At 31.2% G+C, this 16289-nt stretch overlaps 1 protein-coding gene across 1 annotated transcript; it reads right to left on the bottom strand.

Moving 5' to 3' along the window:
* Positions 1-745: 745 nt before the first annotated feature.
* Positions 746-3306, bottom strand: LOC107842211 (methylecgonone reductase). The gene is made up of 4 exons (XM_016685960.2): positions 2933-3306; positions 2130-2391; positions 1219-1401; positions 746-1117 (listed from the first exon to the last, which is right to left on the bottom strand). The coding sequence occupies exons 1-4, from the start codon at positions 3259-3261 to the stop codon at positions 893-895; spliced, it is 999 nt and encodes a 332-aa protein (XP_016541446.2). The 5' UTR covers positions 3262-3306; the 3' UTR covers positions 746-892.
* Between the last annotated feature and the right edge of the window lie 12983 nt (positions 3307-16289).

The following is a 16289-nucleotide window of genomic DNA, read 5'->3' as shown; positions in this document are numbered from 1 at the left end:
AATAAAACAAAAATAATACTAACTCTATATTAGAGTTGCATTATCTAATCGGTTTGACCAGCTGTGTTTTTGAACAACTAAAAACTGCAATATATAATAGGACGGGCGGAAATTAATTATTCCTCTGTGCTATTTCATGTGTCATTATTTTCTTTTTATTGATTTCAAAAAATATGTTATTTTATATTTTTATTTTTATTAGTTCTACCTATAATTATAATACCTTAATTAATTAAAAATAATAATAGTACATTAAAAATATTTAGTTGACTTTCAAAATTATATCAGTATAATTTAAATTGAATTAGTTAAAAATATAATTCACTATCAATACCGTAAAAAATTGGACAAGGATAGTGACATATATTATTTGAAAATTACATAAAATATATAATAAATTACAATAGTTAACAGTTTAAATATCAAAAAACATAATCAGTTATATATTTCAAACAAATGCGTGAAAAATAATAAATTACAATAATTAACAACTTAAAATTTTAAAAAAAACATAAAATATTTAATTGAACTGTCGAAATTATAGCAGTAACACTTAAATTGGAATAATTTTTTTATTATTATATATCTCAATAATTAAAAATTTATCAATGACACAGAAACGCGAAGAAGAAGAGTAACATGTATTATGTTAAAATTACATAAAATATATCATAAGTTAGGACAGTTAACAACTTAAAATATATAAAACATATTATAAATATGATTGATTATTCAAATTTTATTTATATTAGAGACAAAAAAATAATAAACGAACCCTCGACATATCGTAATAACTCTTGCATATCTAATCGGTTTGACCAGCTATTTTTTTGAACAACTAAAAACTGCAATATTTAATATTTAAAACGACAGGTGAAAATTAATTATATTTCTATAGCTCACAATCCCAGAATTGTTGAGCAGATTTGTATGGTCCATTTGGATGAATTAACAAGTCAACTTTAAATCCAGTGCATAAAGGAATCTCTTGAATCCGAGCAATTTCATCGCTACTTAATTCCCAATCCAAAATTTGTAGGTTCTCTTTCATCCGCTCCTTGTTGAAACTCTTCACTATTACACTAGCTCCTTGCTCATATACCCACCTTAATGCTACCTGCCATAAATATTCAAACACTTAAACGTACACATGCTTAGATAAAATCAACATACTTCTCCCGTTTTAAATAAATAAAAAAAAGAATGATCTATTTTTACCTGAGCGACAGTCTTGTGTTTGTTAGTGGCAATGTGTTTAAGGACAGGGCTCTGCATTACAGCATGGTTGCCCCATATAGCTATCCCATTAGCTCCAAGTGGAGACCATGCACTCACATGTATTCCTTTCTCTTTGCAAAACTTTAGCATCTTCTCTTGCCTCCATGCAACATGCATCTCCACCTGCAAAATATATTTAAAAAGAATGATCTATTTTAAGTTAGCGTGGAGTTTAAGAAAATAAAGAACACTTTTAAATCTTATGGTCTTAAATTAAAGTTGTATCAAATGTATTAAAATATTCTTTAATTTTGTTATCTTGAACATGCCGTGTGAGAAGTTGAAGTTAAAGTATTGCCAAAAAAGAAAAGGGTTAAACGAACTGAAAAAAAAAGTAAATCATTTAAAAAAATTTTTTTTTTTAAATAGAGGGAGTAACTTAAATACTCACTTAGAGCTAAGGGCGGGCGTCTAGTATGAAGGAAAATATCTTTTGTTGTGCTCGTCTATATTGTAAATAATGCATGCTTTGAAATAATTTTTTTTTTTTTGCTATTGTATCAAATCACACACACAAAAAAAAGAGATCAAACTCGGAAAACATTTTCCTGTGTATATACCAAGCATAATACTCTAAGGGATCGTGTGAGGTATAAGTTATAATAGTCTCAGAATAAAATGTAGAATTATTTTATCTCGTGTTTGGTTGGAGGTATTAGTTAGCCAAGAGATTATTTACCCCACCATTTATTCTTTAGTGGTGAGATAAGTTATCCAATATATATGGTGGGATAATTAATCCCGAGATAGCTAATTCCGGAATTAATTATCTCGAAATAACTTTTCCCAACCAAGCGACCCCTAACTCCGTCCTAACTGTAAGGAACTATTTCAACAATCAATTTTATTACCTGGTTAACTGCAGGAGGAATGGTAGCATAGTGCAGGATTTGAGAAAGTTTAGTGCAGGTGAAGTTGGAGACACCAATAGACTTGGCTAGACCTAACCTGCAACATTCTTCCATGGCTTCCCAAGTCCCTCTCATGTCAAATGGAATTACATCCTCTTTTTCAAACATCATGTTTTCATGTTCATCACTATTAATAACTTTCTTCTTCAAAGTCACTGGCATATGTATTAGATATAAGTCCAAGTAATCCATCCCCAGCCTCCTACAAAATATACATTATTTTTGACATTCATTTCATGACGACTCGGTAAAATTAATGTACACCAAAAAAGAAAAAAAAAATAAATAAAATAAAAAAATAAAAAGAAACACAAGTAAAGCTTAAAGCTATCTGCAATAGCATATGGGCTCTAAGTATATATAAGTTCTTTTAAACCCAAAACTATGTCGTTTAAGCTATTTTAAGGCTGAATATAAAGCCAAAACAACTCCAAATCCCTCATTCTCAACACAACACACGAATTACTCAAAGAAACATGCATGTGATTTTTCTCGATTATTATAGATGTTTCGTCGAGGATTTTGCTACTATTTTAGCCCCTATATATGACCAGATTGACTCGGAAGGAGGTTCGTTTCCGATGATTCGAAGAGTGTGAGTCGAGCGTTGAACTATGAGCATTTATATTTATATGTTGCAAATTCACTATTGACTGCCAATCAACCATGACTTTCCTCCTTTTTCTGCGAATATTGGATCTATATATATTAATGTCACGCATGCATAGGGAGTTGTAACTTACCCAAGAGTTCTTTCAAGGGCAGGAAGAACAAGATGGCGTCGCGTTTCTGTGCACCATAATTTCGATGTAATGAACAATTGTTCACGGCTCTGAATGAGTCCACGTTGAACCGCCTCCGCCACTGCTTGGCCAACTGCTTTCTCAGAGCCATAGAGAGCGGCCGTGTCGAAGTGTCGATAACCAGTTTCAATGGCATCTATGAGTGTGGAGACTAATTGATCATTTCGTGGTAAGGCAGGTGCTGTTCCCATGCCTATAACAGGCATTTCATGACCAGAATTCAGCTTTACTCTCGGCACTGATGACATTTGTTTCATATTCATAGCCATGATCTAAATTCACCAAGTGGTGAAGTTTATTTATCTGAATAATGTTCTACCTGCTGCTACCTAATTTATTATTAAAGGAGTTAACCCGAAAAAAAAAAAACAGTTCATTAGGGAGTGGCCGACCAAAATGGTCATTTATTTATTTAAAATATCCAAGTATGTCATGTAATTCAGAAAAAATATAAAAATCACAAAAAATGTGAGTCATCCGTTTTTTTATTTGGGAAAAAGATAGAAATCACACTTCAAATTAAACTATTTTCATTCAAATGGCCATGAAATTTAAATTTCACTTTCTAGCCATTTCAATTTACTGACTTGTTTTATACCGTTTCTACATACCTTCTATTTAACAATTATATCATTTTTATATAACTTAATTATTATTTCTAAACAATAAAAAAAGCAGAATATTTGATCAGTTAAAAAATTTATAACAAAAAAAATTGAAATATTTTTAAAAGGGCCGAATTATCCAAGTTGAATACTGCATCAGTATTGTATACAGACTGTATCAGTACTGTATATGAACTGTATATGGACTACGTAGGCTAAAAGTGGAATACAAATGGATCAAATCACGTTCAAGAAGATGTTGCATTCTTGAAATCGTCCTGATATGTTGTTTTCTTATTTCTTGGATATGTGAAGCCCATGAACTTAGTCAAATAAATTCTTGAAAATGAATTTATATGTCACTTCATCGTCGCAAGCCATTTGCACATTGAACTTGTTCGTAGCAACAACCAATTAGTTGTGGAAACTTATTTGGATGATATTAAAACTGATCGTAGATCAAATATTCTTCCTACATTTGCATAACCAACAAGCTTTTGACAATATTAGTTAGCAATAATAAATTCATATCAATAATATTTGATTTCACTCACATTCACATAAAAGTGAAATTATATCTTTTTTGCACATTAATATAAACTTTTATCTCATGTATAGAATAGCAGGATACATAAGTGCAATAATTTCACTAATACATGGTATTTTCTAACCATTTTCATGAGATAAAAATTGATCTTTCTTTATGATAAGCGATCTCGCAGTCATTGAGATATTCAATGGATCAAATCTCTTTTAAATCCTGTAAGGATTTTCCTATAACATTTGTCGTCTATCTAGACATGATAGTCATTCGTTATACGCATTCAAGATTTTCATAGTTTGCCAGATTTAAAGAAATCTTATTGTATCCACCATAGGAGAATACATCTCCAAGCAATAATGACAGGACTTTGCAAATAACCTTTATGCCTCAGGCACAAGTCGTACTTTATATCTTACGATTTTACTTTTCGCATAATCACCAATTTGTATTCCACTGGCAATTATACCTTAGTCTATGGACTAATTTCAAATATCACTTTTAAACTGTATCAGTATTGTATATGAACTGTATGCAGACTGTAGCAGTATTGTATATGAACTGAATATGGACTACGTAGGCTAAAATAACCAAAAATAGGAATGGCTATAAAGCGAAAATAGTATATCCGTCTGACCACTTTTTGGAAAGTTTTCAAACTTGGGCTATTTGTTTTAAAAAGTGTTATAGAGTGTCATTTTTTTTTTTTACAAAGCTCACATAATATGTGAGTTATATATTTTTATTCTACAAGTTTAGGATATGTTCGTTTCATGTGTATTAACCGTTAATTAAGAATAATCGTATATAAAAAATAAATTATTCTGTGCATGATATGTTACTAAGTGCAAAATTAGTAAAAAGATTCACATACCCGATCTGTCTAACGACGTTCTAAACTCAGCTCACGTACCGCTTTAATGGGTGAAACCCTTAGAACATACTACAAACCTAGGTGATGAAGAGCCGATATCAAGGTAGCAAAACTTCTCGTCGATGTGAGCTCTTGGGGAAGATCAACTGTTATCCATAGAGTAACTTTTATCCGTTGAGTGACGATCCTTTCACTCGGCACCATCGGATCACTAAGACCAACTTTTGTCCCTGCTTGGCAGGTGGGTCTTAGAGTCAAGCTCCCTTCTGCCTTTGCACTCGAGGTTCAATCTTCGTCCGGTTCAATGAAATCTTTGCATGCCTTCGTTACCTTTTGGGAGGCCTACTGCCTATAGAAATTGTCTACTGAGACTATCCCTTGACCCATTGGTCTTGACATAAGGTTAGAATTCTAATTCTTCCAGAGTGATATCTTATTGATGCCTCGTCTGCCCACCCACCTTAGAAGGAGGCGCCTTCCACCCAAGTTGCGCAGGAAAGGCCCAAAGCCAATCCCATGAAATAGTAAAGCTTTATAGGATCTTTCAGTCTAGATGCAGGTAGTCTACATCTTCACAGACATGTGTATTTCACTGAGCCTCTCTCTGAGACAGTGCCCAAATCGTTACACCTTTTATGTGGGTTAAAACTTATCCGATAAGAAATTTTGCTACCTTAGGATCGTTATAGTTATGACTGTTGTTCCAATCATCGACTTCCCTGTCATCAGGTCACCAACTTTGTTGACCTTCTGGCATTAGGAAGGCTTTATCCCCCAGACATGGTCTTACGACTTTATGGAGACCTGTGTTTTAGGTAAACAGTAGTCCAGGACTGGTCACTATGACTCTTTTTGTGAGGAGGCACCTCTTCTCTCGAAATTACGGGGCTAATTTGTCCAGTTCCTTAGAGAGAGTTGTCTCTTGGCCCTAAGTATTCTCTACCTATCCACTTGTTTCAATTTTGGGTACAGGTACACTCTTGTCCAAAATCGTTCAAACTTTTCATGGGAGTATGGAATGGGTTACTTTTGCGTCATAGCGCCTGGTATTCGAACATTGGCTCAGGGCATTTTCTCTAACCTTTCTTACCCTAAAAAAAGGCAGGGACACCTTATGCTCTTGAACCAATAAGCATCTTTCGGCTAACCTAGCCTCCTACGACCCTCAGGACCAATAAGGGGTAGTACAAAAATATTCATCTGTTGTCCGTCGACTATGCCTTTTGGCATGATCTTAGGCCCTGAATCACCCTCCATGGACGGACTTTGTGAAGGAACTCTTAGATTTTGGGGGCCTTGGATTCTTACCAATGTTTGTGTTACTTAAGCCGGCATTCTCTCTTTCGCTTCGTCTATCACCGCTCACGCGGAGGTTTTTTTCTAAGGCAGAATGCTCCCCTACTGATGTATTTTTACATCCCACAACTTAGGCAGATCTTTTAGCCCCATTCATCTTCGGCGCAAGAGCGCTCAATCAGTGGACTATTACGTATTCTTTTAAGGGTGGCTGCTACGATTGATAACACAATATGGCTGTACACTCTTATGTCAGTTTAGAAAGAGAACGTAATACTGACATTCAAGATAGAAATAATAGTTGTAAATCACACATCATAACTGCTGCAAAGAAATTTAATTCAATCGCATATTGGAATGACAATGCTCAACACATCAATTTCAACTTAGGATATGTCAAGGGAATGTTGAAAGATTTAAGGAGTAACTTAAAACACTGAAACAAAATTCAATTATATCTTGTTCACTTTCTTTAATAAAGTTACTCTGTATACAGATAAAATTCGATAAAGCTAGACAAAATTAATGAAAATAATTTAAAATTACAATTCCTTTTATAGAAATTTTGCAATAGACAAATCAAGGAATTCATAAACCAAAAAAATTAAAGGGTGATTTTTGATTTAGATTAAAAGTAGGAGACAATTTTGGCAAGATTTCTAAAGGAATCATGTAATTTCTTAGTAAGTTTTTTCTTCCCTTTTCTTTAAGCTTTATGTACTTGTTTTTTTTGGGGTGTGGGGTGTGGGGGTGGGTGTTGGTATTTGAAGTCCTAAATTTAAGGAGAAATCATAACTCTTTTTATAAAAATTTTGAAATAGATAAATAAAAAGATTCATAAACTAAATTTTTTTTTAAAGGGTAGAATTTGATTTTGACTAAAATAGAAGACAATTTTTGGCAAGTGTTCTAAAGAAATTAGGTAATTTCTTAGTAATTGATTTCTTCTCTTTTTTATGGGGGCTAAATGTACGTGGATTATTTTTTTTTTTGAGATTATTTTAAAATCCTAAATTTAAGGTATATAATTCAAATTAGGAAAGGTCTAATTATTAAATTTAAATAAATTTTAAGTTTTAAAAATTAAAAAAATAGTGAAAAGACAATTTGATCTATTAAAAAGACTTCTAATGAAAGGAAAAAAGTTCAAATAACATTTCTAATTTGTGCGTATATTTATGTCAAGTAAATAATTTTTTTAAAAATAGCTTCTATTTATGTCATGTGGATTTTACTTCAATTGAATAAAAAAGTGTATAAAATTTAGAATAAGAATAAACTATGAATATAGAGTTGAATCCTTGATAAGGATTGAATAAATTAGAAAATTTTATTAGTGTATGCATTGATGTCATAATATACAATAATTGATTCGCCTGAGTTAAGCAACACACAATTAGTTTTGATGAATTTACTTTCTTCCGTTCTTAAAATGTGTGTCTTTGTTCTAGCATTCATTATTGACGTCTTATATCTATTTGCATGCGCAGATTAATTTTTAAGAATAAAAATAATATCAAAAGTTAATAATAACTCATGATGCATATTGAAAGTGGTAGGCAAAAGAATAAAAGATATTCTAAAATCAAAAGTGATTTATGAAAATTATTGAAAAAAATAGATATAGAAAAATAATTAATTACCTGTATTTCAATATTCTATAGATAACATGATGTACTTGTTCTTCTATTTAGTAATTTTCTTAGCGCATAAACAAATACATTCAACAATATTTGACTAATACAATCATATCCGTTGTTGCTACTTCATGAGACTAAAACGTCCAATGTTTATGAACTTTCACTTCATTATGAGGTCGGATATCTACTCTTAATAACATCATTTACAAATAATGTATTATAAAATAATAGAATAAAATAAATGAGAGAAATACATCTTAAAATAATTGTTATGAATCAACATGATTAATCAATACTTGTTCGCCTGAAACAACCTAAAAATACTCTTAGCATTGTGTGATATTATCACATCGCACGTGTCTTCCCAACAACCTATAAGTAGAAAGAAGTACTAAATATCAAAAAGATAGTTAATATTTGAATTGTTTTGCTTCAATAACGGTACCTTTTTTTTTAGAATAAAAACTGCAGTCCTTTTTTTCAGAATAAAAACTGCATTGCATGGTAGAAATGTTATATAATTTACAGGGAAAGTAAATCTTTTCATTGTCATTAGTGCAAAAATATTTGCAACACCATGACAAGTAGCTGAATTCCCAACTTTCCTCTAATGGCATTGTCTCATTAGTGTTAGGACTAAGTAATTACCCATAAAAACTTTAATACGCCATTTACATCATCAACCACAGGGGCGAAGCCAGAAAGGATTCAGGGGATTTATTCAAATTCCTTTGGTGAAAAATTGCACATTTATATGTGGTTGTAACTATTTTTAATATACAACAGATGGTGAATTTCCTTAGACCTCTTTGTATGTTTACTTTTTATTTTTAAAATTCACGTCGTAAAAATTCTAACTCCGTCACTACTGATCAACATGTCAACTGTTAATTTCAATTATAGGCATCAGTGTCCGCAGTTTGATGCAATTTGAATTTTTCCTGAGCTTCAATTGTATTATGTGTTGATATATCAAAGTAACTTTGCCCCTTTCTTGCCAAAACAATTATCATCTTCACTTTCAATATAATCTTAGACACCATATTCACCGGTCAACATCACCCAGCTACCCACACACATACACACAGATATATATTCAGCAAATATGTAACACAAAATCCTGCATCAAACTTCAAAAATAAATAAACATAAGCTTACTTACAGAACTTTTAGTCTCTATCATTCCTTGCGGCCTACAGGCAAAGATCGAGAAAAATAATAATCAAAATCCTACTGAAAATTGTACCTTATAAAAGAATCAGACTAAGCTGCAGTCTAACAAAAGTAATGAAAGTATAAATACAAACGATAATAACAAAAACAACTGATAGCATCAGAATAGAAACTACAACAAAATAATATGATAATCGAGACACCTGACGATACGATTTAATCTAACCTCTATATAAAAATTACTAAAAGGTCGACTGAACATTGTCTATCACCTGTAAACACAAGAAATAATATGATAATAGAGATATTACTAAACCTAACCTTTACACAATATTTCATCAATGTCCAACCGAACATTCATCAAAATAGTACGATAATCGAGATATCAAAACAATACGATTAAACCTAACCTTTATACAAAAATTACTCAACACCTGACTGAACGCTCGTCTACTACTTGTAAACAACAAGAAAAATAATATGATAATATACATATCATTAAATCTAACCTTTATAGAATAATTCCTCAAACTCCACTTGAACATTCATTTCCACCTGTATTAAGTAGAGAAAACAATAAATAGTAACAATAGAGAAACTACAATAAATAGCTATTAGAACAATATGGTTAAACTTAACTTTTACACAAAAAATTTATCAAAATTCGAACATACATTCTTCTTCTATATATATAAACTGCCACCAAAATCCAGAACCCCAACAAATCATGACAATTAAATTGAATTCTACAGAAAATTAAGGAACATACAATAAATATAACAAAGTTTACATAAACAAGATTACGGAGAATAAAATTGAATTGAATTTTACAAAAGATTAAGAAACAAACAATAAGTATAACATTACATAGGCAAGCTTTAAGGAAAAGAGAGAAAAATTCAGAAATTTTGTTTTCGTAATTTGACCCAAATATTAGATGTAATTTTGATCAAGAAAGAACTAAGAAGCCCCAAACCCTAGGGCAGTACTATATGTAAATATAATTTATAAACAGAACAAAATTAACCTTATTAAACTTGAACCTTTGTTGTCTTAGCTTTTTAAATTGGTCAGAAAACGTACATTCTTTACCGATTTAAACTGGTTCAGTTTTTTTGGTGCAATATATTTGGTAATAAATGTTAGGACCTTAATTATGTAGTTGATTTTTAATTTACTAAATATTAAAAAAATAGTGAAAAGACGATTTTATCTATTGTGGGGTATTTTAGTGAAGGATAAAAAGTTCAAATCATTTTTCTAGAGGTCTTCACACTTTTAATATAATAAAGATATAGATAAACCTCACATAAGATGTGAGTTATATAATCTTTATTTTTATAAAACTCACATAATATGTGAGTTATTTATTTAATATAAAAAAACAACCTTTCCCTTTCCTGATTCCCTCCCCCAATTCACTTTTATCCGATTCACCTTAAGAAATAATAAAACCTTATAAATCCCTCACTTTGATTCCGCACATCTGATCTCCCCCTTTCCAACACAAATTTTAGTCGTTCTCCAGTCATTGGTCCTATGTGATTATAGTTTGGTGCTTGAAAATTCAAAAATTATTGCAGTTCAAGTCGTCCCCCTTTCCAACACAAATTTTAGTCGTTCTTCAGTCATTGATCCTACATGATTGTAGTTTGATGCTTGAAATCAAAAAACTATTACAGTTCAAATCGAGATAATCACTACAAGAAAAGTGTGAATTAAATGGAAATTGTCTTGCAACTTAATCAGGTCACCTGGAATTATTTTTTTTGCAAGTAAAGCCGCACAAAGAATTTTAATAAATTTCTAATGAACAATTTGTGAAATAAAATTTAATTTAATATCTCTTTGTATAATTATTTTTTATGCATTTGTGCAACAAACCAATCCCACCCTATTTATGGATATAACTTGTACATCCCACCCTCTATTAATCAGCCGTCATAATTGTACAACTTCACCCAGCTGGCACCACCCCCAACAATTCTTGAAGTTGCATTCTATCTTTGTTTACATATTATGTCATTACAAATACCATTATTTTGATGTTCTCAACCGATGTGGTACAAAAGTGAAATCACACCCAATTTACTTTATATTAAATTAGATATTGTTCTAATATTTAGATTTTTAATTTATTTTAAATTAATACAAATAAATAATTTTATAATACTTTTTTGATTTTTTTAATTGTCATATATCATTTTTTGAGAATCAATTTAACTAATGTTTAAAGCTACATTACATTATATGATTCAATATTTTAAAATACAATTTAGCTAATCATAAACTACAAAAAGTACTCTAATCTACAAATTATGGCATATCAATATAATGAGAAAATGTATTTTAAAATATTGATTAAAGTTTATGTTATTTGACTAAAGGTGAAACATAGTAACTATTTAGGGCTTTCATGTCAAAAAGACACTTTTCAAAACTATTTTGCCATTTAGATACAAGTTTTTAAAAATTTGTCATATACCCACTTTATCCACATCATTAATAACTTTTTCAACTCAGTAAATTCACCCACAAATTTTGTAATAATATACTTTAACCCAATATTTTCAACTTAAGAAATTCACCACAAGTTTCTAATAATACACTTCAACCCACTCCATCATTCACAATTATATATAAACTATATTGGGTTTCCAAAAATAATTTAAAGAATAAATTCAAAAGCTTAAAATAGAAGCTTCCATTTTCATTCGAAAAGCTCCAATTCAGGCCCGATACCAGCATTTTTTTCCAACGATCAACTCTAAATCAGTCCACAAACATTGTAAGTTTGTCCATTGCATCCATTGTTTCCTCATTTGTTTGCTATCTTCTCAAACACACTTTCCATCATTGTTAAAAAGCTTTAAATCACTCGCATTACTCAAAACCTCTTTAGAAATTACATTACAGTAGCTCAGGCAACTCCAAGTTTATATCTCTATTCCATCGACTCAAAGACCGTTGATTAGAAGCAATATTTGTAATTTAAAGGTTTTTGTACGAATATCTGCCCAGTCATCGATCAGTCATCGTTAGTCATCGACCGTGCATACATCTCGACATAGACCCTCAGCATAATCTACCATCGACCAAAGCTTAATTTTAAGATGTCTATTACAGAATTTATTCTAATTTTTTGGTGATTTCATGGGAGAATGGGAGGAGACTCCCAAATGTTAGAAATGTAAATCTTTTACTAAGTTGACATTACCCATTGCGGTTCATCGCAATGGTTCATATGGCGAGTTGATTGCAAGCTTAATGGAGAGCGAGGATTTAGATTGCGCACCGAGCGACGTGGTAATTAGTTATCTAATGCATTTGAGGGAAAAAGATGCATCCTACAATCATAAATAATGATAAACGTGTGTCGTACATGGTGGATATTGATGCTGGTGGCTTTAGGCCTATTTTAAGAATAAATGTAGTTAAGAGGCCCTTTGAAGAACTGTTGAATTCATCACCACCCCCACCTAGGCTTTCGACATTCGATGACGATTTGAAAGATTATGAGAATGATGGCGATCATCTAATTAATATAGAAGATGATTCTATGCATATGAAATACGTTTCATCGGACTCGCAAGATGCGAAAGAAAATTGTGGAACGGAATCACAACCAAACCATTCCTTCACCGATGAAACTGATTTCTATTGTGATCAAACATTCATCGATAAGAAAGATCTGAAAATGCTACTAGATGGAGCATCGGTGATGTAGTCTTTTAATTATTTTACGGATAAGAGCTGTACCAAATTATTGAAGCTGAAATATGTATTTCGTGGTTGCGACTGGTTGTTGCGGGTAAGAAAGTACGAATCCATGGATAGATTTCGCATATACAAGCATGTTGGGTTCCACACATACGGTGTTGAACCTGCCACAGGCAGGCATAAGAAAATCTCATCCAAGATGCTTGCTTCACTATGCGTAAATTATTTTCGTGATGGTAAGGGTCCAAGCATAAGAGAAATTCAAAGAATTGTGTTTCGGAAGATGCTTGTTCAATGAATATAACTGTAGATTGCCTTGATTAAATTCACGAAGAGTAAAAATTATGTGATAATAAATCCAGATTTCATATATAGTCTATCGTAGACAAACAAATCAATCTACGCTACACCAAATAATATTTTATGCACTATCATCGATCTTAGACACTGTCACTTCTCTATCAGACATATTAGTTAAACGTAAACCATATGAATCAATGAACCATCAGTAGCTTGTATTTTGAAAGAAATTAATTAAATTAAAAAAATTTAAATACATAATTACATGATTTGATGATGGTGAAAGAAAATAATTAAATTAAGAAAAGTTTAAACACATAATCACATGATTTGGGTGTGGTGAAAGAAAATAATTAAATGAAAAAGTTTAAACACATAATCACTTGAATTGTTGAACTGTTGGTTAAACAAACAATCTTGAACTGTTGATGACACTTAGTAGACAGTCATCGATGCTGACTCATGTCAATCCCATTTAAAAAATATACTTGTACTTTGAGGGTCCATCGATTCCTTTGGTCTATCGTAGACTTATATTGTAGGTCGTGCATCGATTGCTCTCTTGATCATTCGTAGATCACATAGATCTATGTACATGGTTATAGACCCTCATTTGGATGTTATTTAAAAATGAATAATTAAATAAAAATAAATAAATTGTGAATTTTTACACATATAAAGGAGTTTAAACAAGTTACATGATCTTGTTAAAGCTTACACAAATTGGGGGTGATGATTGAAGAATTATGTGGATGGATAGTGGTTGAACAATCAACATCCTCAAAGTAATGTTTGTCAAAGTACAAGTATGTTTTGAGGATGTTGATTGTATTTGATGACTATCCATCCATATACTCTTTTGATTTGGGGGTGGTGATTGAATGAGTATGTGGACGGGTAGGCATTAAATATAATCAACATCCTCAAAACATACTTGTGCTTTGACAAAACATTACTCTTAGGATATTGTTTCTTCAACCTCTACCCATCCCCACACACCTTAATTCAGCCCCCTAATTTGTATAAGTTCTAATATGATTATGTGACTTGTTTAAACTTATTCATATATGTAGAATTCTACACTATATTTATTTTTATTTATTTATTCATTTTTAAACAGCATGCTAGCAAGGGTCTATAATCATGTACATGCATCTATGAGATCTACCAATGATCTAGAGATCAATCGATGCACTACCTACAGTGTAAGTCTCCGGTAGACCAATTGAATCGATGGACCCTCAAAGTACAAGTATATTTTTTACTTAATTATTTTCTTTTTAAACATGTTATTGAGGGTCCATCGATTATGAGTGTCTACGGTAGACTTTAATATCTCATTGATGATTGACATAGGTCATGATCGATGACAGTCTATTAAGTGTCACCAACAGTTCAAAAAATACAATTAATATTTCAACGATAACAAACGGCTAATTTTGTATTCCTTCAATATTAACACTTCTTTTTACTTCATATATAAAGTCCCCCATCCCTCATTATTTTATTTCATCCACTTTATTTTTATTTTAAAATTCTACAATGTCTCAATCATCTCAAATATCTAATTCTAAAAAGACTCTAATTTGTCATTGTGAAAATTCAGCTGTCTTGAGGACAACACGCACGGACTGAAATTCAGGTCACAAATTTTATAGTTGTGTAATTGTGAAGGTGAGTCGTGTATGTCTTTTTTAAAATTAAGTAAACCGTTGTGTAATTTTTTTTTTTTAGAATAATGACGCATGCTAGTTTTTTAAATGGCTTGATGAAGTATCACCTCCAAGAAGTCCATCAACGTTGAGTCTGGGATTCGAGATATCAAATTTTCATGGCATGGTTAAATTTAATTTACTACAAAGGCTCCGAGAATACGAAAAAAATAGAAATTTTCTCATGACTATATTCAAAGAAGTTGAAGAGTAGAGAGATCACTTGAAAGTACTGTTAGAAGACACCCAAATTGAGAGGGAACAACTAAAGCAAAAATTAATTTTGGCCGAAGAAAGGGAGAATGGCCTAAAAATGATGTTATGAGGTATAACGCTAGTATTCTTTATTTGGAACGGTATAACATGGATGTAGTGAGATTGAATAAATAAAAATACTTTAATTTTTCTATAATGTCAATACTGTTTTTCATAGAATCATAGTTGATCAAACTACAAACCAACTTAAAATCGAATAGCATGGTAATGATAGACTATGCTAGCAGTATACGAAAGGTTAAATATGCATTCTATGATGTCAATCATATACTGTATCAATTATGACAACACAATGCATATTAAAATTTCATGCAATAATATAGTTTGATAAAAACAGAATCAATGCAGAATCCTATAACAACTTTCATAAAATAAAAAAATGTTTGTTATATCATTCCGACGATCATTCAACTCTCTTGTTTCTCAAATAAAAAAAGGTCTTAAACATTAACAATACTAACATTCAAATGTCTTTTTTTCTCATCATCACAAATGTTATCGTTGATAAAATCAACGATATTCATGACCACATTTTTTTGTATGTTTCTTTTTTTTTCTTCTTTTTGTTCATCTTTTTTGTCTTCTCCTTTTTCATTGTTTGCTGCTAAAAATAATTCTGCTATTGTCAATTCATAGACCACAAGTCTACTAACAGAAATAATTTAATGCTCAAATGAAAAAGTCAAAATAACTAAGAATTATCCTACCATTGAACAGTTCACTACACGAAAATACCATAACTGAACCAAAACACAACAACGTGATAAACAAAAAATTTTCATTCAAACATTCAGTATCAAAACTCAACTATTGCTACAAGTCAAACTAATTAGCTATTAATGTTTCAATTTTCACTATTTCATCAATCATATTTTAAAAGAATTTCATACACCTAAAAAATAATTTTAATTTAGGGCATTGTTATTTCATAAACCACAAGTCTATGGACAGAAACAGGTCACTGTTTGAATCAAATAACCAAAATAACTTGTAAAATAATAACTATCCCATCATTCAACACCACAGTACTCAAAAAATATCAGAACTAAACCAAAACTCCTTAACAAAAATTTCAAAGTTCAACATCGTGATCGACGAAAAAATCTATCAAAACTACCGAACCAAAACTCAACCATTATTTCAGAATCAAGCTAATTGCG

This window comes from Capsicum annuum, chromosome 9 (assembly GCF_002878395.1).
Source record: "Capsicum annuum cultivar UCD-10X-F1 chromosome 9, UCD10Xv1.1, whole genome shotgun sequence".
NCBI classification, from domain to species: Eukaryota; Viridiplantae; Streptophyta; class Magnoliopsida; order Solanales; family Solanaceae; genus Capsicum; species Capsicum annuum.
Note: the sequence above shows the minus strand (reverse complement) of the source record. Positions and strands in the feature narration are given on the sequence as shown.